Source organism: Lampetra planeri, chromosome 27 (genome assembly GCF_965212315.1).
Source record: "Lampetra planeri chromosome 27, kcLamPlan1.2.h2, whole genome shotgun sequence".
Taxonomy (NCBI): domain Eukaryota; kingdom Metazoa; phylum Chordata; class Hyperoartia; order Petromyzontiformes; family Petromyzontidae; genus Lampetra; species Lampetra planeri.
The window spans coordinates 2,166,570-2,189,096 of NC_136133.1; the positions used below are offsets into that span (position 1 = coordinate 2,166,570).

General features: G+C 48.9%; 1 protein-coding gene across 1 annotated transcript; it reads right to left on the reverse strand.

The window, feature by feature from the left end:
* Positions 1-12,671: 12,671 nt before the first annotated feature.
* LOC144727995 (uncharacterized) lies at positions 12,672-22,190 on the reverse strand. The gene is made up of 6 exons (XM_078607178.1): positions 22,077-22,190; positions 20,429-20,560; positions 19,700-19,837; positions 18,555-18,665; positions 15,570-15,708; positions 12,672-12,971 (listed from the first exon to the last, which is right to left on the reverse strand). Exons 1-6 carry the CDS (start codon positions 22,116-22,118, stop codon positions 12,874-12,876), a joined length of 660 nt encoding a protein of 219 aa, XP_078463304.1. The 5' UTR covers positions 22,119-22,190; the 3' UTR covers positions 12,672-12,873.
* Positions 22,191-22,527: the final 337 nt, after the last annotated feature.

Genomic DNA, 22,527 nt, shown 5'->3' on the forward strand with positions numbered 1-22,527 from the left:
CTTTGCGCGGTGCTCGGTGCAGCCTTCACCAGAATGTGAATATTTTACCGACCCCAGAAGGATGGTAACGATGATGACAACGACGACGACGATGATGATGGTGGCGGCGGTGGTCACGATGATGGCAACGATGAGAGGACCGAGTCGACCGCCCTCGGGTTATGAACCCGCGACATGAATTGGGGCCCCGCGGCTCCGCCGACTGAACTGCCGTTACTGCACCCCTCGCTTGAAGATCGTCGCCACTTGCACAAGAGCCGACTGCGCCTCCGAGCTCAGTCAGACAATTGTCGGACGAACGCTCACGTCCTTGTGCAGCCCTTGGGCCGGAGGTGTAAATTCCGCTTTCCTATGGTGGGAAGCGGTGAAGGGGATTGGGGATCAGTCTCCCCAGTGAAACGACTGCACGCTATATTTGTACACACGCAGCGTATGTAACCGTCGGAGGACATGCCCTTCATAGGCCAGAGACGCCTTTCATAAGACTCACGTCGAGGACATGTTCTCCTGAACGTTAGCCTTTCTCCTAGACAACGGTGTCCATGTAGCAGCCACCCCTTGAGCCGATACTGTCAGTCCATCCATCAGTCCATCCTTTCACCCAATCACCTGTCTTCATCTAATGGACCACGATCTTTGCCGTGGTGCCACGGAGACAATGGGGGGCGGGATGGGGGTGTTTGTGGAGTTTGGTGTAATGCGGGGGAGGCTCACGGTTCACATTCATCATTTGCTGTCCATTGCGTAGACTGGAATTGTCACCTGAGCTACACATTTTCAAAAAGAACAAAAAAAACGGCCAAATGTCACGGAAGGACGGATGTCTCAATACCGAAAGGGGGTGCAAAAACTACATATGAATGAATGCGTTATATCGAGGGGTGGTATTATTACGGGACTGACACAAAATGAAAACCTGAAATAGAGGAAGATCCTGTGGCGAGCAGGACAGGTGGCAAACCCGAGTGGAGACTCGGTCGTGCATGATCGTGCGGGACGTGCTGTGCCAAACGGAACCTCTTCCCCCCCCCCATCTACCGCTTCATCCAAAAGTGGCGGCGGTGGTGGCGGCGGCGGTGGTGGTCCCCGTGGTTTCAAAGGAGAATAATCGGCGTGGAGCGATGTCGGTTCTTATAGGATCTCGACGCACGCGTGTGCGGAATCGCGTCGCTGTTGTTCGAGATCGTTTTTTTTTGTCAAATGACTTGTAAATTGAATGCTGCCGTGGCGTTAAAGTTAGTTGCGCTGGAATAGCAATCCAGAGGTCCCCGGTTCGATCCGATTCAATCTCCCGGCGTGGCAGATGAAACAATGGCCAAGTGTTTCTTTTAATCGCCCCACCCCCCGCTAACTCCACCTCTGACGGTCCAGCAGTATAAACCGGTACACCATAGTTAGTCGACCCGGGCCTGGTGGGATGAGTTGTGGGTTCTACCACCTCCTGAGGACGTCTGCCCAGCATGGAAGAGTGTAGGAAACAAAGAAAAAATATCTACATTGCTCTCTTGAGCTCCACCGTAGTGGAGACCCTTCTACCAGCAAGTGGTGTGATAAGCAATTGGACGGCTGCATCTTGAACATTGTGTTTTTGTTATTTGTGTTACCTTTAGGCCAGGGGTAGGGAACTTATGGCCCATGGGCAGCATCTGGCCCGCAACTTCACATCATATGGCTCACTGCAACATTAGGCCCGTTCACTTCTAAACGGCCTTAAAAAGACATTGATCCATCGCCGCAAGCGTCTTGGCCGGACCAATCGGGTACTCGGGGTGAATGTCAGACCTGGCAACGTTGCGTTAAAAATACGCGCCCTCCGTGAAGGTGAGCCGATAAGTATTTTTTTTCTTTCTATATTATTATTTCTCGATAACATTGAGGCGTGTTAACGTGTGGGCCGCCAATGGTATCTCAAAGTCCAATCCCACACACGGGAAGTAGAAGTTTCCCCACCCCTCTGCTTCAGGCTAACAAAACAAACGAGACAAGACAAATGAGACGAAACAAATTGGGATGGGACATACGTAAAAGACGATACTAACAAGATTTTGAGACAAAGGAAAAGATTAGATTAGATTCGAATTCTGGCCCCCATTTTTTTGACAACTCAACGAATCGCTGGGAAGTTGAATCGATACGTGCATATCAAATACTAATACAACGGTAACGATAAGGCAGATTTGTTTCTCCTGGAATGCTTCTCTGAATCTCAAGACTCTTTTTGAAAGGGTTCTATACCGGGATTTTTGGCCATTTCTATTTTCAAAAAAATGCTTTGGGGGGGGGGTAGTAAGAGAAAACTGAAGAACATACACGTAAGATGACTTAACACTGAGAGGGTCTTGTAGATGTGTTCATGGATCCACTTGCTCCAACTACCGCGATGAGATTTGAACTCCGCACTGAAAATGTTTTGCAGTTGGGTTTGTTAGGGTTGGTGCCTAGTTTTAAGGCCAGCTACCTGTATACTAACTCTAACCTTGTCACCGCCAATACACTTACTGTAGTATTGTATAACAACACCAACCGTATAACGTAAACACAAACAAGGGTAAAACCTAATCTTATTTTTCATAATTTTAAATACTGGAAAAAAGGTCCCATAGATACAAACAAAACTATCCGTAAAACGAATTCTAAATTGAGTCTTATAACAAACAATACATTGATTCTGTCTCATTACCTGAAGCTGTCACTAAACCGAACCATAAAACTACTGTATTGTAAGCCTAATCAATACCCTATTTATAGCTCAAGCCTAGACAAAAACCTATTATGCTACCCTTACACTAAGCTACACAATGAGATAGCGTAGATGGGTATGGACCCTGGTGCACGAAATTAAATGGGGACCCCCTGTCCAATTTCCCCTTCTTTGAAGTCCACCACTTGGGTCCCTTCATCCCTTGGGCCAAGATGCAGTTGTACCACTGGCTCTATGTTTAGTTTGTTGGTGTGTTTAGTTTGTTGTTCTTCCTCCCGCACCTCCGGTAAGCACGGTTAGCACAGCATACGGTGTGAAAGAAGTTCAACACGTGTACGCTCGAGAGCTACGCGGACCACGACTTAACACCATCCACAACAGCATGAACGTTGGTCAAAATTATAACACTAGCGCCAATCTCCTATCGCTATCCTTAACTCGGGTCGCCATCTGTCCGGGTTTTCACCTGGACGGTCCAAATATTGGCATCCGTGTTCATGTGGCAAGAATTGATTTGTACCGAGATCTGGTGGTGGTATTGAGTTGAATTGCCCAACAGTGTTTTTTGCACAGGTTTGCTAGACGTAGGCTGACTGGAAAATATGTCCAGGCTAGGCCATGTGGAAGGTTACAACTCGATAACTAGAACTAACCGTAACTCTTAACATGAGCACGATCTAAATCGGTGACACCCATCCTAAGCCCAATCGTGTGTGGAGTTCGGTCCCATATCAGTCGTGATGAGACATTTTCCTTCGTTTTATTGGAAAAAAAACATGGCCCGCTGCACTCTACATCCCACTGTATGACGCACTGGCTACAACATGAGATAGTGGTTTGTACAATTCACTGTGCATTGCACTATAAAGTGCGAAATACCACACCGAATGATGCACTGTACACACTGAACGGTTAACTGTACTCTGCACAATACCGCACAACGCACTGCACGATGCACTGTATTACACACTGTACAACTGTACAGTTAAATGGATGAAAGAGTCCACTGTACAGTAGAGTTAAATTCCTTATGCAACCCTTCATGTTATACTATTATTAAAACAAAAATATAAAAATATAACGCGTGATGATGTTTTGCGTTAATTGTATGCCTCTTAAAGACAATGTTTATACTATGAATTAAAAATAAATGACACTATTCCATTAATAATTACTATTAAATAAAGTTTAATTTTTGTTTCATCATATGTGCGTATGTTTTGACAGATTTGCGAACACAATCAACACTGTAGGGTATTAGCATCCTGGAGGTTCCGAATAGGACAGTGGGAATAGAAGCCTAGATGTACAATCAGGAAGAGTAGGTTGTGATTGGATGAGACGCATGTGCAAGTGGTTTGCCAGACCATGTATCTTGGTGATATCTGTCTGCTAATATGTCTGTCTATAGTTTTCTGGTTAGATTTTATGTCGCTATTTCATTCTACCTGATGATGATTGCTTGTGTTGCAATCGAAACGTCGTATTTTATTATTTAATTTAATTTATTATTTTATCTTTAGACGTGACTTAACCGAAAGAACCAAATAATAATTCCTGCAGTCACGAAAGTTCTAAAATTAAGATTGCCAGACCATTTTTGAGGCCGCCTGGTAGTCTCTCTCCACGGCCTCTTCAAACTCTTCCCATGCCCGGGCTTTCGATTCAGCAACTGCTGCAGTTGCCACCCTCTTGGCAAGCCGGTACCTCTCAATCTAGTCGAGAGAATTTGTTTCTGAGCATAGCTTAGAAAGCTTCCTTCTTCAACTTGATAGTTTCATTCACCACTGGTGTCCACCAGCAGGTCCTCGGGTTGCTGCCAAGACAGGCACCAACTGCCTTCAGGCCACAGATTTTCGCAGCTACATCCACAATCGAGGTCCTGAACATCGTCCACTCGGACTCAATGTCCACGACCTCTCCTGGAGTGTTGGAGAAGTTTTCCCAGAGGTTGAAGTTGAAATCTTTCTGCACTGGGTCTTCCACCAGACGTTCCCAGAATTCCCACACTATTCGTTGGGGCTTTCCACATCTATCTGGTCGGTGCCCCAAGCATCCGATCCAACTTACCACCAGGTGGTGATCAGTTTGACAGCTCTGCCCCTCTCTTCACCCGAGTGTCCAGAACATAAGGCCTTTGATCTGATGATACAACTATAAAGTTAATCATTAACATTCGGCCTATGGTGCTCTCGTACCAAGTATACTTATGGGCATCCTTGTGTTCGAAAATGGTGTTTGTTAATGACATTCCGTGACTAGCAGTTCAGATCTGGGGGGCCATTCCTACCAATCACGTCTCTCCAGTTATCTCCATCGTTTTCCACGTGAGCATTGAAGTCGCCCAGTAAGACTGTGGAGTCGGTAGGCGGCACTCTGTCGAGCCCTGCACCCCACCGTCTCCAAGAAGGCCAAATAATCTGAACTGCTGTTTGGTGCATGAGCACAGACAACAGTCAGAGTTTTCATTTCTGAGACCCCAAGTCTCATTGAGGCGACCCTCTCATCCACTGGGACAAACTCCACATGAACAGCACCCAGTCGGGGGCTTGTGAGTATCCCCACACCCGCCTGAGGCCTCTCTCCAGGAGCTACTCTGGAATAGGAGAGAGATCACCCCCGAGCGAGAAGTTTGGTTCCAGTTTCAATGCTGTGTGTGGAGGTGAGACCAACTACATCTAGTCGGTACCTTTCCATCTCCTCCACCAGCTCTGGCTCCTCTCCCCCCGCCTCCAGTGACGTGACATTCCACGTCCCAATAGCGAGTGTCCATCGCCAAGGTCCAGTCCGTCTGAGACCATATCGTGGTGGTTGGGTTTGTGGGTTCCAATGACCCTCAGAGCTATGTCGCCTGGAGTCTTGTACTCCTGGTAGGGTCTCACTTGGCAAATAGGTCTGGGGGGAAGTTCCAGACAAATAACGGTCTAAAGAAGCCCCCTCGTGATAAGTAAAAAAAAATCAGAGAATCTCGCCCGGACAAGGGATACCGGGACACACCCCTGGAGCCAGGCCTGGGGTTGGTGTTCGCCGGTAAGCGCCTGGTGGCTGGGTGACCCCCCACGTAACCCTGTGGGGCCCAGCCCAACGTGGCGCCGTCCTGTGGTCCACCATCCGCAGGACGAAGGGTGAGGGGCGGTTGCGATCCCAGTGTGGCTGGGAGGAGAGGAGGGCATTGGAGAAATCCTGCGTGGGTGTCACAAAAGCATGGGCCAGGATCCCAGCAGCAGCCGGGGTGACTTGTGTGGACGTGGGGATGCTCAGATCGGAGTCGAGGTTGCGCACGGCCAGAGAGGTTTCCGGAGATCGAGTTCAGAGTCACACAAATGTCTTACATGATGAGTACCTGGTGCGGCGTGTAATCACCAGTTAGCGCGCTGACGATGTCACTTCGATTCCCACTCACGGCCAACATTAGTGACGAATATCTGAACTGGTTCTGGGTCTACCCTGGGTCTACTCAGCCTCAAATTAGTACTTGCTGCAGTATGTAAATTAACCAGTGGGGAGACAAAGGCGGTCGGCCGTGGTGCTAGCCACATCACCCCCCCCCCGCTCCCTCGTGTGCCGTGCTGTTCACAGGAGGTCTTTGCCGTTCCCTTTGAATCGGTGTGACATCAATGAGCGTGCGTGATCTGCGTGAGTGTATATTGTGTCACGCACGGGGCTAGAGAAGAAGAGATGGACTGATGCGGTACAGGAGGACGTGGAGCTGAGTGGACTCGCCGACGACTGGAACCAGCGGTGTCAAGATCGGCCTCTGTTGAGGAGGTTCGTGAAGGACGCTTACTGGAGTGGGGAGTTGGAGGCAGTCGCCCTCCAGCAACAACGGAGGGCGGAGAGGATGAACGCTCACAACAACGAGCAGAGCGCCGGGCGTCTAAAACGCAGAATCTGCCAGTCATCTCAGTCAACCCTTGACATCTAGGTCTGTTCCGTGACCTCCTGCCAGCAGGTCTTCGACACTTAACGTGGCCTCAGAGTGCACCTAGCATGGCACAAGCGCCGTGGTGACGTCACCGCCACTTCGTGGTGAACGGCGATTGTTGTTGTTGATCCATCCGAGTGTGTGTGTGAGTAGGGTGTATGCACGTGCGTACGTGTGCATGTGTGTGATCCGAGTGAGTGTATGTGTGTGTGTGTGAGCACGTACGTATGTGTGTGCACGTGTGTTATCCGAGTGAGTGCATGTGTGTGTGTGAGAGAGAGCGAAGATTCGAAGTGCTGCCACATCAGTCATCTCCGCTGCTCTGCCCTGTAAATAAATTGAAAGTGGAACCAATTTCCGGTCTCCTCTTCCCAGAGGAATCCACTCGGAGAGTGACTCCAATCCGGGCTAAGCCTCACGGTCATCAGTTCAGCCACCCAGCCGAGAACTCGGTGTTGTGAGTGTACGTGTGGGGAGCGGTGTGTCTACACTACATAGGTGCTCGCTAACAGCACTTGCCCCTACAGGCTGTTGAGGCTATACGGGGGATCTTTGTCTTTGCTGGAGCGGTAGCGTAGCGGTTAGCGCTACGCTGCGCTACGAACCCCGGAGACCCGAGTTCGATGCCCGCTCACGGCCACCAACACCCATTGACGATTAAATGAACCGGTCCTGGGACTCCCCTAGGTCGACTCAGCTTCAATTGAGTATCTGGTGTGATGTTTAAAAACATCGCAAACTCGGGAGACAAAGGCGGCCGGGCGTGGTGCTGACCACCCACACCCCCTCGTGTGCCGTTCCGGCCTTCATAGGTGCTCGCGAACAGCACTTGCCCACAAAAGTCTGTTGAGGCTACACGGGGGATCTTTGTCTTGTGTGTGTGTGGTGGTGCATCTGCCAGTCATCTCAGTCAACCCGAACACCTGGGCTCTGCCCCGTGACCTGCTGTCAGGGAGCTTTCGACAACATCACGTGGCCTGAAAGTGCACCTGGCCTGGCACAAGCGCCGTGGTGACGTCACCCGTCACTTCGTGGTGCTTGGCCGCTATTGGATTTATTGGATTGGAGCGGTGGCGCAGTGGTTAGCGCACTGCGCTACCGACTCGGCGAGCACTGGGGAGACAAAGGCGGCCGGGCGTGGTGTTGGCCACCCACCCCACTCGTGCCGGCCTTTATGGGTGCTCTCAAAAGGGCACTTGACCCAACAGTTGAAAGTGAAGAGGGCTATACGGGGGATCTTTGTATGTGTACGTGACCTCGACTGTACATAATTGATATGCACATGGCTGCGCTGATGGGCGGATGTCACGCGGCACGCACGGCGCATGCACAACACACAGACGCATTTCTCACTCACCACGCTCTGGTGTTTAAATATGGATAAGTGCAACCGCTACTAAGCCTAATATTAAATCTCCCTGCCGTCCCTCCGTGAACACCCCCCACCCACTCACCCCTCCCCCCCCAACTCACCCCTCTTTCTCTCTCACCCCCCCCCAACTCACCCCTCTCTCCCACCCACCCATCTTTCCATCCCCCCCCCCAAACTCATTCCTCTCTTCCTCCTCCTTCACTCTCCCCCCAACTCTCCCCCTCCTCCTCCCCACTCACCCCTCTGCCCCTCACTCACCCCTCTCTCCACCCCCTCTTTCTCCTCCACCCTCCCTCTCTCTCTTCATTTCTCGGGAGCACCGATTTGTCTTTGTCAGGCGCCTTTGTATCATGTTTAATGTGATGTCTATCTCTCAAAGAGGGGGAGAGCGGCGCTGGCGAGATTGAGAGAGGCAAGGGAGAGCTGCGTTTTGTGGGAGAGATAAGGGGGAGGGAGGGGATCGTGGTGGTGCTGGGGGGTTGGGTCGCACTCACAATTTGGTAAATCAAGCAAATTGCACCCAGCGATGACAATGGGACTGTACCAACTCGGCACTCAAACACGGGGAGTGGGGGGGGGCAATGGGACTGTACCAACTCGACAGTTAAACACGGGGAGTGGGGGGGGGGCAATGGGACTGTACCAACTCGACAGTTAAACACGGGGAGTGGGGGGGGGGGCAATGGGACTGTACCAACTCGGCAGTCAAACACGGGGAGTGGGGGGGGGCAATGGGACTCTACCAACTCGGCAGTCAAACACGGGGAGTGGGGGGGCAATGGGACTGTACCAACTCGACAGTTAAACACGGGGGGAGTGGGGGGGGGCAATGGGACTGTACCAACTCGGCAGTCAAACACGGGGAGTGGGGGGGGTACGGAATGTTTTGCCTGCATCGTGAGCCCCTTTAACATTGACGTTGATCAGAGGAGGCCGGGTGGCTCAGAGGTCAGGTCTCCAAGCCGGCACCGCTGGGAGCCTCGGTTCGCGTCTGGCTTTCAGCCATCCAGCTGTGGTTAAACGATGAATCTCTGCAGTCACGAAAGCTTTAAATCGATACTATTTTTTTATATTTACCGGGTAAGGCACACTGAGCTATACAGTAAAGCTCTTTAATTAGTAGCGACCCGGCCACAAATGCTAGCTCAACGAAGTTAGTTTATCAAGTGGAAATGTATAGAAGCAGGCAAATAACACCCCAAACGAATCTTCTTGGTTCTTTCGGTAAAGTCACGTAGAAGGGAAATAATACAACAATAATAAAAATATAACATAATAAAAAATATATTTAAAAATAATTATTTTATTATTGCAGTCACGAAAGCTTTAAATCGAAACCCTAAGCGAATGTTGATTCTCTCAGTTTTTTTTCAGTTTCATTCATTAGGTAATAGCCCTGTGAGCCATTCGGCTCTTGAATCGGGTGCAACCGCAACAAACAAATGTGGAGGGGAAACCCGGAGGACGCGACCACACGGAGAGTGAACACGCAAACTTCAAATCTGCAGCAGGTGTCAGGGTCGGGATCGAACCCACGACCTCCTGTACAACAGGCGAGGTAGTTAACATCGTGGCGCTCCAACTGCAGTTAAATTGTGTCGTGCGGCGTAGCAGTAGTTATGAGTGGTGAGTTAATGGTCATGTTTAGCTCTAAACAAATTTTCATGGTAACGTGAAAAGTTGCTTCTGCGCTTAATTTGGATCGATCACAGCTCTCGTTTACAGCAACCCCCCCCCCCCCCCGCTTGTCAATCCACTGCTGGATGAGGACCTTCCCCACGCTGTTACAGCCACCGGGAGGGTTGTCGACGTGACCACGTGCGTGTGAAGGGGCACTTCTCGCGCGAGTTCACACACCGCTCGCCACTGACGCTCGCCACGACCCTCGATCGAACTCAGGTGGAGGAGGGTTCAGTAGCGCAGCGGTGCCCCCCCAACCATCGCACCCACCGCTCCCTCGGGTCTGTTGTGGGCGCTCTGTGCGCGTGTGGATCGCGTTCCTGCGACTAAGGGGCACGTACGCATGGAGGGGGGTGAGGGGGTTAACTCAAATGCATTCGCTTGTGCATGGGGGGGTCTACTGACAATGTGCGCATAGGAAACGGGGGGGGGGGTGAAGCCTCGATAATACTGGTAGGAACCACCTGGTTCCGCCAACCCACAGGGGATTATTGTGTCCGTCCGTCCTTCGTGCATCAAAAAATGGGAGGGGTGGGGCTGGGTGGAGAGGGGAGGGTGGGGAGGGGCTGGGTGGGGAGGGTGGGGAGGGGCTGGGTGGGGGGTGGGAGGGGTGGGGGGCTGGGAGGGGTGGGGCTGGTCACCCCGTGGTGCCCTATTAAAACTCAACGTTTAACCTACTGCTCAGCAGTGAGGCTGCAGACATCGTCTGGTGGCCTGTCTCACCACGGATGATTTACACATCCTGCAATCTCGCCTCACTGCATGCAAGTCTGCCGCTGGCTCAAGGTTTTAGCTGTCGCTGTGCTCCCTGTTCGTGCTGTTGCCGCCCCCCGGACTTCACCACTAACACTGCCCTGTACATCGGGCTACTGTTAGGGGCCGTCCATAAATGACGTCACGCGATTTTTGACGATTTTGACCAACCCCCCCCTAGGTGCGTGACGTCATTTATGGACGGCCCAGTCGACGCACTTTATATAGAGGCTAGTTCACCGAGTTTTGTGTTTTAAGATCATAATGGACGTGTTCTTGAATAACCAGTCAGGATGGATAACATGGTGAAGTATAATAACTGTTTGTACAAAGCTGTGTGTTAAGCTAGGACCGATATTTAATCTGCGTGGATTTAATATCGGCCGTTCTATAGGATTCGTACGCAGGTAGGGGAGGGGGGTGTACTTTGAGGGGGGAAGGCGTCAAGTTTTGACATATTTTTACGTACCTTCTAAATGTACCTTCTAAATGTACCTTCTAAATGTACCCTCTAAATGTACCTTCTAAATGTACCTTCTAAATGTACCTTCTAAATGTACCTTATAAATGTACCCTCTAAATATACCTACTAAATGTACCTTCTAAATGTACCTTCTAAATGTACCCTTTAAATGTACCTACTAAATGTACCTTCTAAATGTACCTTCTAAATGTACCCTTTAAATGTACCTACTAAATATATCCTCTAAATGTACCTACTAAATATATCCTCTAAATGTACCTTCTAAATGTACCTTCTAAATGTACCCTCTAAATATACCTACTAAATGTACCCTCTAAATGTACCTACTAAATATATCCTCTAAATGTACCTTCTAAATGTACCTACTAAATGGATGGCCCCTAACGGCGAGCCGAAACGAGTCACTTCCACGCGCACGTGCGGTTTGGTCAAATAACTTTTTTTATTTTTTGTTCCGACACTCGGGCGTGCGACGAACAAAGATAATAGCGAAGCGTTTTTTTATTTTTTGTAAAAAAAATCAAAAAGAGAATTCGTACAATGTGAAGGACGCCTGCTGCTTCTCTGTAGCGGTCACTCCTGGCGCCGTTTCATGCGGTTTACACGTTTGTGGAAAAGGGGCCGTCCATAAATGACGTCACGCGATTTTGGACGATTTTTGACCCCCCCCCCCTCGTCACATGGCGTCACAAAAAGCCAGACCCCCCCCTCAAATATGACGTCACAAAGCTCTGCCGCCCCCCCCCCCCCCCAAAAAAAAAAACATGCTTCAAATCGCTTTAAACTATTGTCATCGTAGTGCGTATTTAATGTGGCGCTGGACTCTGATGTTGTAGGAGAAAACATTTATTAAAAAGTCTATTTAATTAAGTAGAACGTGTTGTCTATCTTTATTTAAAGTTGCGCATTTTGATGTAACGTCACATTTCTCACCCCCCCCCTCGTCACACATCGTCACAAATGTCTGACCCCCCCCCCCTAGGTGCGTGACGTCATTTATGGACGGCCCCAAACGAAAATCATTTTTTTGTTGTTGCTGCTGTTGTTTTACCGGAGTGTTGTGATCGTAACTGCCTGTGATTGGATGAACGACGTCCCGTGTCGCTCACGCGGACCTCGAGGTCACTGGCTCCGTGCCGAATGCGTTTGGTTTGTCGAAGACCTCTTTCCGTGGTGGAGAGACATCGTCATCGCTCTCCGTTTATTGTTGAGTTGTTGTTTTACCCGTCCAACATATTTAACAAACCCCTTTCAGGCTCCTATCACCGCGTGCGTCTTCTTGCGATCTGATGTAGATTGGGGCGCATTCCCCGTGATTCGGCCGACTCTATACAGTCTACATGTGTACTGTGCAGAGGTGGGACAAAGTCATTGTTATGCAAGTCCAAGTCGAGTCGCAAGTCATCAAATTCATGACTCGAGTCTGACTCGAGTCCAAGTCACATGACTCGAGTCCACATCTCATAGGTGGGACAAAGTCATTGTTATGCAAGTCCAAGTCGAGTCGCAAGTCATCAAATTCATGACTCGAGTCTGACTCGAGTCCAAGTCACATGACTCGAGTCCACACCTCTGGTACTGTATATACATAATCTAAAGGATTCAAGAGGGGACAGGGCAGACCAGCTACATGTACATATACTGTAGTTGTAACAGGAACCATCCAAAAAGGAAAATGTTCAGTTTTGGGCAGCCGAACGTTGAGGTGGTGGTGGTGGGGAGATAAAATGCAGAACTTTTGTTTTTTTTTATAAACTTGAGGCCTCATGACAATTTCCAACCGGTGGGTTTCTGAAGGGTGATTTTTGGACGAGTTGCGACGTGAAAGCCAACAGAGAGCAGAAGCGCGCAAACCCCGCGTGTAGTTTAAGATTATAAATCACCGTGACCCGATTACTCGTTCTACCCATATTGATTAACCTAACGCAGGGCCTTACCAACAAGGGCCTCTCAAAAACCTAACGCGACCATGAAAAACAAAACCTGATTGTAAGACACCGACGGAAGATACATAATATTCTGCTCCTCCACGTCACGCATATTGCCCGGTTGGGGTCTGTAACAGAAGAGAGAAAGAAGCAAAACAGATGTGAGTTTGCAGTTCTTACTTTGCTTATACTGGTAGGAACCACCTGTTTCCACCAGCCCACAGGGGACTATTGTGTCCGTCCGTCGTCCATCCAAAAATGGGAGGGGCTGGGTGGAGAGGGGAGGGTGGGGAGGGGCTGGGTGTGGAGGGTAGGGCTGGGTGGGGGGGTGGGGCTGGGTGGGGAGGGGCTGGTCACCCCGTGGTGCCCTTATAAAACTCAACGTTTAACCTACTCACGCCGGCTTGTGCCCGCCCTCACAGTCGGGCATATTTGCGGAATACACCACGCCGCCGTTGACCCTGACCATTGACCGAGCAACCCAACGTTACTACCAGCTCCCTCCGCAGAAATGTGTTTCAGGATTCCATTTCCAGCCAGGATCAATAAACACAGCCTTGTCATCCTCACGCCATATTTCAGTGTAATCCACCTCGCACTTACACACGAGATGATTGAATAAACTAAACACGATGCACAATTTTTGTTGACACCTCCTTTTCAGAAGCGATCTAGCCACAAATGATAGCTCAACGAAGTGGCTTATCACTTGGAAATGTATCGTAGCCTAATACCATAACAGCATTCCGATTCTAAATGTGGAGGTTCAAACCGGAAGACCCGGAGAAGAATCCACTCGATCACGGGAAGAGAGAGAGAAACATGCTAATTACAAATACACCGGCGTCAGTGTCGGGATGGAACCCACGACCTCCTGTACACCAGGCGAGGTAGTTAATATCTCCTGGCCACCGTGATGATGATGATGAGAGAGATACGCAAACTACAAATCTACAGCAGGCGTCAGGGTCGGGGTCGAACCCACGAGCTCCTGTACACCAGGCGAGGTAGTTAATATCTCCTGGCCACCGTGATGATGATGATGATGATGAGAGAGATACGCAAACTACAAATCTACATTTATTATTTGGTTCTTTCGGTTAAGTCACGTCTAAAGATAAAATAATAAATTAAATTAAATAATGGAATACGACGTTTCGATTGCAACACAAGCAATCATCATCAGGTATAATGAAATAGCGACATAAAATCTAACCAGAAAACTATAGACAAACATATTAGCAGACAGATATCACCAAGATACATAGCGGGAGCAACACAGGTAACAGAGAGGGGTGATCGTCTCTGTGGGGTGGCCTTAAATAGACAGAGGGGGGGGGCGGAGGCAGAGAGAGGGAGGGGGGTTAGAGAAAAAAATAGCATATCAATGAGTGGTCAACAGACGTGGTGCTGCACGGCAAGTAAGCCTGAAAATCAGGAGGACACACTAAAATTAAATAACCTAGTAAAATATCGAAATGTAATGTAATACAACACAGAGGGTCGGTCAACACACAATTAACGCATAGCCTGGTTGATTACGTATTTCAAAGATTGCTAAGTTAGAATTTAAGTGTGAACATTCTAAAGAGGACACAGGCAGAGAAAACAAGTCGCCAGAGAGAGAGAAAAAAGATACGCTTAAAACTTCCCCGTAGAAGTGGTTCAATCTTAATTTTAGAACTTTCGTGACTGCAGGAATTATTATTTGGTTCTTTCGGTTAAGTCACGTCTAAAGATAAAATAATAAATTAAATTAAATAATAGAATACGACGTTTCGATTGCAACACAAGCAATCATCATCAGGTATAATGAAATAGCGACATAAAATCTAACCAGAAAACTATAGACAAACATATTAGCAGACAGATATCACCAAGATACATAGCGGGAGCAACACAGGTAACAAATCTACAGCAGGCGTCAGGGTCGGGGTCGAACCCACGAGCTCCTGTACACCTGGCGAGGTAGTTAACATCTCGGCAGTAGATTCCCTTTTGGGCGCGTTCCCTCCATTGGCTGACGTTAGTCTCGACCATAATCCATCATCATCCCGTCATCTTCATTGTCGCAATCAGCATGCAATGGCGTGATAGAATTAACAATCCATTGCTGTACTGCCATCTCCTGGCTACCTCAGGCGGCTGCTACAGAGAGAAATGGTCATCGCATGACAATTAGACCATGCAGATTGTGTGGCCCAAACGAGACCATCAACACTGGATTCGAACCCAGGATCTCAGCGATCGATGCCAGCTCAGAGCTTTGACCTCTGAGCTGCCTGGCCACCTCACCAGAAGATAAATGTAAAGTATGTTTTTCAAAAAAGTAAACATCAGCCTTGTATCGTATGTTAAACCTCTTTGGCATCGTTCGTAGCCAACCGTGCTAATTGGAGGTGCGCGGAAACTAAACGCAAAAAGCAGTTCGAAATACATGAGTTTTCAATTTACATTTAAAAGTGCATAACTCCAGTGGCTCCCTAATATCGGAAGGAAGGGCATTCCAGATGGTCGCAGAAGTGCATCTGACCGTCTTTGCTTGATGGTTAGCCAAACGCTGCTGTGAGGATGACCGAAGGTCACGTGATGGTGTGCTAGAAAAACCCCGAACGCCGCACAGCCTAGACATGCATCCTTATCTAGTCGGCGCCGAGTTCTCATTGCCAAGGTCCGTACTCAGCTCTGTCCCCTGTGTTGGCTTGTGTACTCAGAGATGTACTCACTGCCCTTGACGAGCCAGAACGATCTCACGTCCTGGCAGAGGAGGCTGGCGCTGCGGCTGAACAGGGATCGGTCGAAGATCTCGGCACCGGGGATGAACGAGGAGCCATCTGAGGCGCCGCTTGCCTGCACCGTCTGACCCTGTGAGTCCAGTCAACACCGCAACCGTGATTACTACCAGTACCATCACCTTGACCATACATAATCATCGTTATCGTTAATAACCACCACCACCACCACCACCACTTTCATCGTCTTTAATGATCATCACCACCATACTATCAGCATCGTCTTGCTGTCTTTTCTACGATTGTCTGTTTGCACTCAGTCACATATTCACTTTAAGATGTTTTTTGTTCATGTTTTTGTTTTTTGTTTGTTGCGGTTGCACCCGATTCAAGAGCCGAATGGCTCACAGGGCGAAACCTAATAAATGAACTTGAACTTGAACCATCAATCATCACATGTCACTATCACAACAACCACCACCACCTCCATCATCAGCAGCGTTAATTATATGAATTGCTACGATCAATGCCATCGCCATTATCATCACCGCTACAACTGTCACCCCAGTCACCACCACCATGACCATTCTCTTCACCACCAGCAGCAGTAACACTGCAACTATTGCCACAATTACCATCACCATCATCACCATCATTGCTATCACCGTCAACATTACTATTACCACCACTACGGCCATCAATAATGTCACCACTATCACTGCTCACACCCCTACAACCAGCGCCACCATCAATAATGATCACCACCACTGTCACTGTGTATGCATTTGTATGTTGAGCTTCTTTCGCACCGTACGTAGCCAACCGTGCTAATCGGAGATGCAGGGGAAGGACAAGAAACTACGCTACCAGCACCACCACCACCACCAGCGATGTCATCTGCCAATGTTCTGATTCCTCCGCTCTACCACGCCCGCTACAAAGAGGTGGACAGGAGTCAACGACCTCTTTTTCATTCCTTGCACCGGGTCCCTCGCCAGCCACGCTACCGCCACTGGAGGGAACCCCTCACACTGACAAGGTCCTGGCCTCCTCTGTCCACTGGCACACGAAGCACTCCCCAACGATTTCCACTCTCAGCGAAATGCGTGGAGATTTTTTTTTACTTTAAATCTAATTTGTTTAGGGGCTCATCTAGAGGCTGACCCGTGTCTGCCTTGTGCGCACTGAATCCCAACTGCCACATTGTTTGGAGAAACAAAGCAGTCTCACTCTGTCTCACTTTAAAAAAAAACACAGCTGGAGTCAAATGACGGAGGACGATAGATTAATGAGGAAACGGAGGGACAGATGCACAGAGATGGAGAGGCAATAAGAGAAGACCAAACGAGATTAAGAGAGGCAGTGAGAGCGAGAGAGAGACAAATGGAGACAGAGGGACAGGGAGGCAGGCAGACAGACAGGGAGTCATGAAGAAATAGACAAATTGCGAAACATAACAGCACGTATCGCGTTTAAATTATTTAGATTATTTTGCTGCTATACACATCCACATGATGAGCCGCTTCGTTGAACTATAATTTGTGGCCAGGTCACTTCTGAAAAAGATGCTAATAGCTCAGTGGGCCCTACCTGATAAGATAAAATAGTTTAATCTTACGTGTATACATTTGGAAGTTATTTGTTTACCTTTCCTATATTTTGCACTGACATCGCTTCGTTGCATTGTTTGTTGTTGTTAACGTTCTCACGCGCCCCAACTGGACATCCGTTAAAAAAAGCTTAATAGCTCATCTGATTCCTCCAGTGCATATCTTTCTGCCGATACGTGTTCTCTCTCTGTGTGTCTGTGTGATGTCTGTCTGCTTGTGTGTCTGTCTATAGTTTTCTGGTTAGATTTTTGTTGCTATTTCTTTTATACCGGATGATGATTGCTTGTGTTGCAATCGAAACGTCTAGTATGCTATTATTTAATTTATTATTTTATCTTTATACGTGACTTAACCGAAAGAACCAAAGAATAATTCCTGCAGTCACGAAAGCTCCAAAATTGAGATTGACATATCATGATGATTCTGAGTCATGTAGACAGACAGACAGACAAGTCGCGTTACAGGTAGCGACGCAGACAGAGAACGTTGATAGACGCAGAGGGACACAGGGAAAAACGCGGGCAGAGGGGGAGGGGGAGATTGCGACAGAGCGGATGATGTGTGACCGCGCCGTCTGGATCAGAGGTAATGGAATTGAGGTGGCACCCCGGGGAGATCAAGGGTTGGGCCGGGTGGCGTCACTCGGGGCTCTCTGTGCACGAGTGAGTGAGGAGTGAGTGAGTGAGGAGTCTGGTATTAAGCCAGGTTGTGAGCGGCAGTGCAGCGGTCAGCACGCTGCTCTACGAACCCGAGATGACCCGAGTTCGATTCCCGTTGTCACGGCCAACACCAGTGACCGGTTATTTGAACCGGTCGTGGACCACCCCTAGGTCGACTCAGCCTCAAATGAGTAGCTGGTGCGGTGCGTAAACATCGCCACTAGGGAGACAAAGGCGGCCGGGCGTGGTGCTGGCCACCCACCCCCTCGTGTGCCGTGCCGGCCTTCATGGGTGCTCGCTAACAGCACTTTAGCCAACAGTCTGTTAAGGCTACACGGGGAATCTTTGCGCCTGTTAAGATAGAGATGGCAGGAGGGGTGAGCAGGGTGAGTGGTGAGAGGTATGTTGCGGTGGCAGGGTGACAGAGAGGGTTACGTGGTGAGCAGTGTGTACATAGTGAGTATTGCTATGGTGCGTAGTCAACAGTGTGGTGGTGAGTGGATTTGTGATGTCGGCGGTGGTGCCGGAATGGTGGTCGTGATGGTGGTTGTGTTGTTCATCTCATCTCAGTCAGTCAACCCATGGCCTTGAAGTGCACCTGGCCTGGCATGAGCGCTGTGGTGGCATCACTGCCACTTAGTGCTTGTTGTTGTTGTGGTGTTTGTTGTTGTTGATGTGGTGTTCGTGTTGGTTCGTGTTGTTGGGCTCACGTTGAGATTCTTGAGGCTGTCTCTCAGCTCGGAGAACGACGGGAAATCTCCGGCGCCAATTTCCCGCACGTAGCACTCGCCCGGTTCGTTCGTTCTCATCACCACGAGGTTCTACAAAACGTCAACATCACCGTCGACATCATCATCATCATCATCACCAACATCACAGTCATCATCAGTATTATCCCCATCGTCAACATCGTCAACATCACTATGACCTATGAGACATCTCCTTTACCAGTGGCAAAATATAGTAATAGGTTTTTACCCTTTCAACTGGTACAAAAGCAGTCAAAATGCAAACAAAAAGAAAACAATACTGAACAACAGAGTTGTTTTCTTTTTGTTTGCATTTGACTGCTTGTGTTGTGGTTATTGCAAACATGATGCCTTGTATAAAGGTGTCAGCTTTTGTACCAGTTGAAAGGGTAAGAACCTATTACTATATCACCATCATATTTTTTCTAGAAATCAATCTTTAATTTACGTGCCAACATTGCCCTCAATAAAGTAGGCATCAGCGCACATTGATTTGAGGGTGCATTGTGTTTGGAGCACAGTTGTGATTTTCTGCCACAGATCGTGAGATGTTAACTACCTCGCCTGGTATACAGGAGGTCGTTGGTTCGATCCCGACCCTGACGCCTTCTGCTGGATATTTGGAGTTTTGCATGTTCTCTCTCCCCCTGGTGGCGTGGACTTTTCTCCAGGTCCTCTGGTTTTCCCTCCACATTTAGAATCAACATCACGCGTTTCGTCTAATTTGGCTGCTATTAATGTCCACGCGATGAAAATAAGCCGCTTCGTTGGGCTACCATTTGTGGCCAGGTCGCTTCTGATTAAACAAAAAAAGAGCTACAGAGCTCGTTGGGCCTTAGCTGGTTTCGTTTTATGGGCTATAGTTTTTTGAATATCAAGGTAGGCAGCGGCGGTGGTGATGTTCGCGGTGCAGAGTAAAGGACGTGGGGTTTGCATGGGGAGTGTCGGCGAGACATCGTCGCTGCGCGCTGGGGTCGGTGGAGGCGGTGAACGAGGTCGTGTCGGAGGTGTCGGTGGAGATGATGTCTGAGGTTGTTGCGGTGTTGGTTGCTGGAGGTGAACGAGATGACGATGTTGCTGCTGCTGCTGCTGCGTGATGGACTCGCCTTGGCATAGTCGAGGAGCGTGGTGGAGGAGACGTTGCCGTTCTGGATGTAGAAGGTGGCAACGTTCTCCTGGGGGTTCACCTGCACCGTCTGCTCCTCAACGTTGCCGTCCTTATCCCCCACGGACAGCTGGTAGAGCTACTCTCCACGCAAAGACAAAGATCCCCCATGTAGCCTTAACAGATTTTTGGAGCAAGTGCTGTTAGCGAGCACCCATTAAGGCCCAGCACAATCCTTGGCTGCCTTTGTCTCCCAAGTGGCGGTGATTACACACCGCACCAGGTACTTATTTGAGGCTGAGTCGACCTCGGGAAGGGCCAGGACCGGTTCAGATAATTGTCACTGTCGTGAGTGGGAATCGAACTCAGGAAAGACGGGTTCGTAACGCAGCACACTCACTGCTGCACTACCGCTCCCCAAATAAAAAGATAAAGATCCCCCTTTTCGGGGCAAGTGCTGTTAGCAAGCACCTGTGAAGGCCGGCACGGCACACGAGGGGGTGGGTGGCCAACACTACGCCCGGCCGCTTTTGTCTCCCCAGTGGTGATGTCTACTACACACCGCACCAGGTACTAATTTGAGGCTGAGCCGACCTAGGGGAAGGCTCGTGACTGGTTCAGGTAATCGTCACACAGGAACGAACACACGAACACGCGCACAAACAAACAAACACAAACAAACACACACACACACGAACACAAACGAACACAAACAAACGAACACACGTACCTCGGTCGCGTTCTTGCCACCGATGAAGACTCCCAGCAGGACGCCCGCCACCACCACCGCGACCAGCAGCACCAGCAGCGACGCGCAGACGATGATGAACTTGCGGCTGAACCTGGACTGGACCGGGTACGCCTGAGACAAACACAGACACGGCGCGTGACACAACCACAAATCGTACTGACACAACAGACAGGATCACCACCACGACACTAACACAGCACATATCATTTATTTTATTTATGAAAACTAAACAACAACAAAAGTTTTTTTTCCTAGGTAAGGCCCACTGAGCTGTAATAACTGAAAGAAGTGGCTTATCACGTGGAAATCTATAGCGAGACAAATCGAAAACCAGAGGACCCAGACAGAAATCCACTCGACCATGGGGAGAGAGAGAGACACGCAAACTCCACATATACAGGCGTCAGAGTCGGGAGTGAACCCACGGCCTCCTGCATACCAGGCGAGGTAGTTAACATCTCGCCACCGTGGCACCCTAATGAAACAACAAGGTCAACATCACCAACCATGCTGACACAGCACAGGACAAAGATACACTTAGCACAGTGTTAATTTACTTGAATATTCTTCCCCACCTCAATTGTATCCCGATTGTGCCATCGGCAGCTCACAGAGCAATGCACCCATTTGTGTAAGGGAAACATTCATGTTCGGGAATTGGTCCTCTGAAATGTGGATACCACAGGGCTACATCTGAGGTTCCTTCAAGTGATTGGCCTCTGGTCCTCACACGAGGGGCGTTTGCACCTTCCCACTCGCTCTGCCATGGGGAGGAATGTCTGTCGCATGAAAGGTGAACCCCGATATTTTGAAATCTAAAATCTGAAATGTAGTCAAATGAAGCGCAGAACAAAATTGAACGTAGTTTATACTCTTTGGTTCTTTCGGTAAAGTCACGACGGTGAAAAAATAAAAATAAGAATAAAAGAATAAAAAATATAAATGACTAAATTCAGTTATTTCTAAAAATATATATTATTTTCTTATTTTTTAAATATTTTAAAATTGTATTAAAAATATAAATAACTAAATTTAGTTATTAACTAAATGTAGTTATTTCTATTTTTTTTTTAATTATTTTATTCTTTTTTTCACCTACGTGACTTTACCGAAAGAACCAAAGAGTATGGATCCTTGCAGTCACGAAAACTTCAAATTTAGAATGAACGTAGTTTCTTTTTTGCGTGTCATTTGGCGACTGAACTGAGACCGTCAACCCACTACTGCACATGAAACCCCGGTTTCATCACAGGTGGCTGAAACCTGGATTCAAACCCAGGCTCTCAGTGGTGCCAGTTCAGCAGTCGGCACTCTGCTCACTGCTCCCCACGCCACCCAGACATCAAGAGGAGGAGGAGAATGGAGAGGAGATTTGTGTTGGATGTGCAGACACCTTGGTGGTCTGGGTTAGAGTCGAGCTCGTGAGTTTGTGTGTATGTATGTGGAACTTATTTCACGCCGTACGTAGCAAACCGTGCTAATCAGAGGTGCGGGGGTGGGGGAGACAACGAACAACATGCATGATAGCAGTTCTACAGAAACTAGTTTTCAATCTCGATGATTTAAAATAGCATAGCTCCAGCGGATTCCAAATACAGGAAGGCAGAGCGTTCCAGTGACTACTCACCGGAGGAGCTTCCATAGCCGAGGAGTTGAAGCCTTTGTCCATGGGGGCAGTCGTTGGTTGCAGGAGATCGTCGCTCGGCGTTCAACTTCAGCCGTCTTGTGAGATGCCCCGATGCAGCTCAGCCTCCTTATAAACCCGAGGGGCGCTGGTTGAGGGGCATGGTGGTGAGAAACGAGAGAGAGGTGACGTGGGGGCGGTGGGAGACGATTGCTCTGATTTGGAGTCGCTTTACTCCCAGCAATGAAGCAATAAACGTGAGTGTTCTGTTCAAAAATACAACATGCCCTCGGGCGAATACAAACCTGACCCTCGGTGGAAGCGGTGGGGTGGGGAAAACAATGAGCAAAGAGTTGAGAGCCGTACCTGGATCTTGATTGGGCTACAAACCCCGGGTTCAAGGAAAGAACGTAAAACGAGGGGGTTTTTCCCACACAAACGCTTCTCGTCGCGA

Bases quoted from the DNA above. Each gene is read 5' to 3' on its own strand.
- LOC144727995 (XM_078607178.1), bottom strand. From the start codon at position 22,118: ATGGACAAAGGCTTCAACTCCTCGGCTATGGAAGCTCCTCCG. The intron at 18,666-19,699 runs GCGAGTCCATCA...GACGTTTTGTAG, and splicing joins CGCTCCTCGACTATGCCAAG to AACCTCGTGGTGATGAGAAC. The intron at 12,972-15,569 runs GTGAGTACATCT...CTTCTGTTACAG, and splicing joins GTTCTGGCTCGTCAAGGGCA to ACCCCAACCGGGCAATATGC.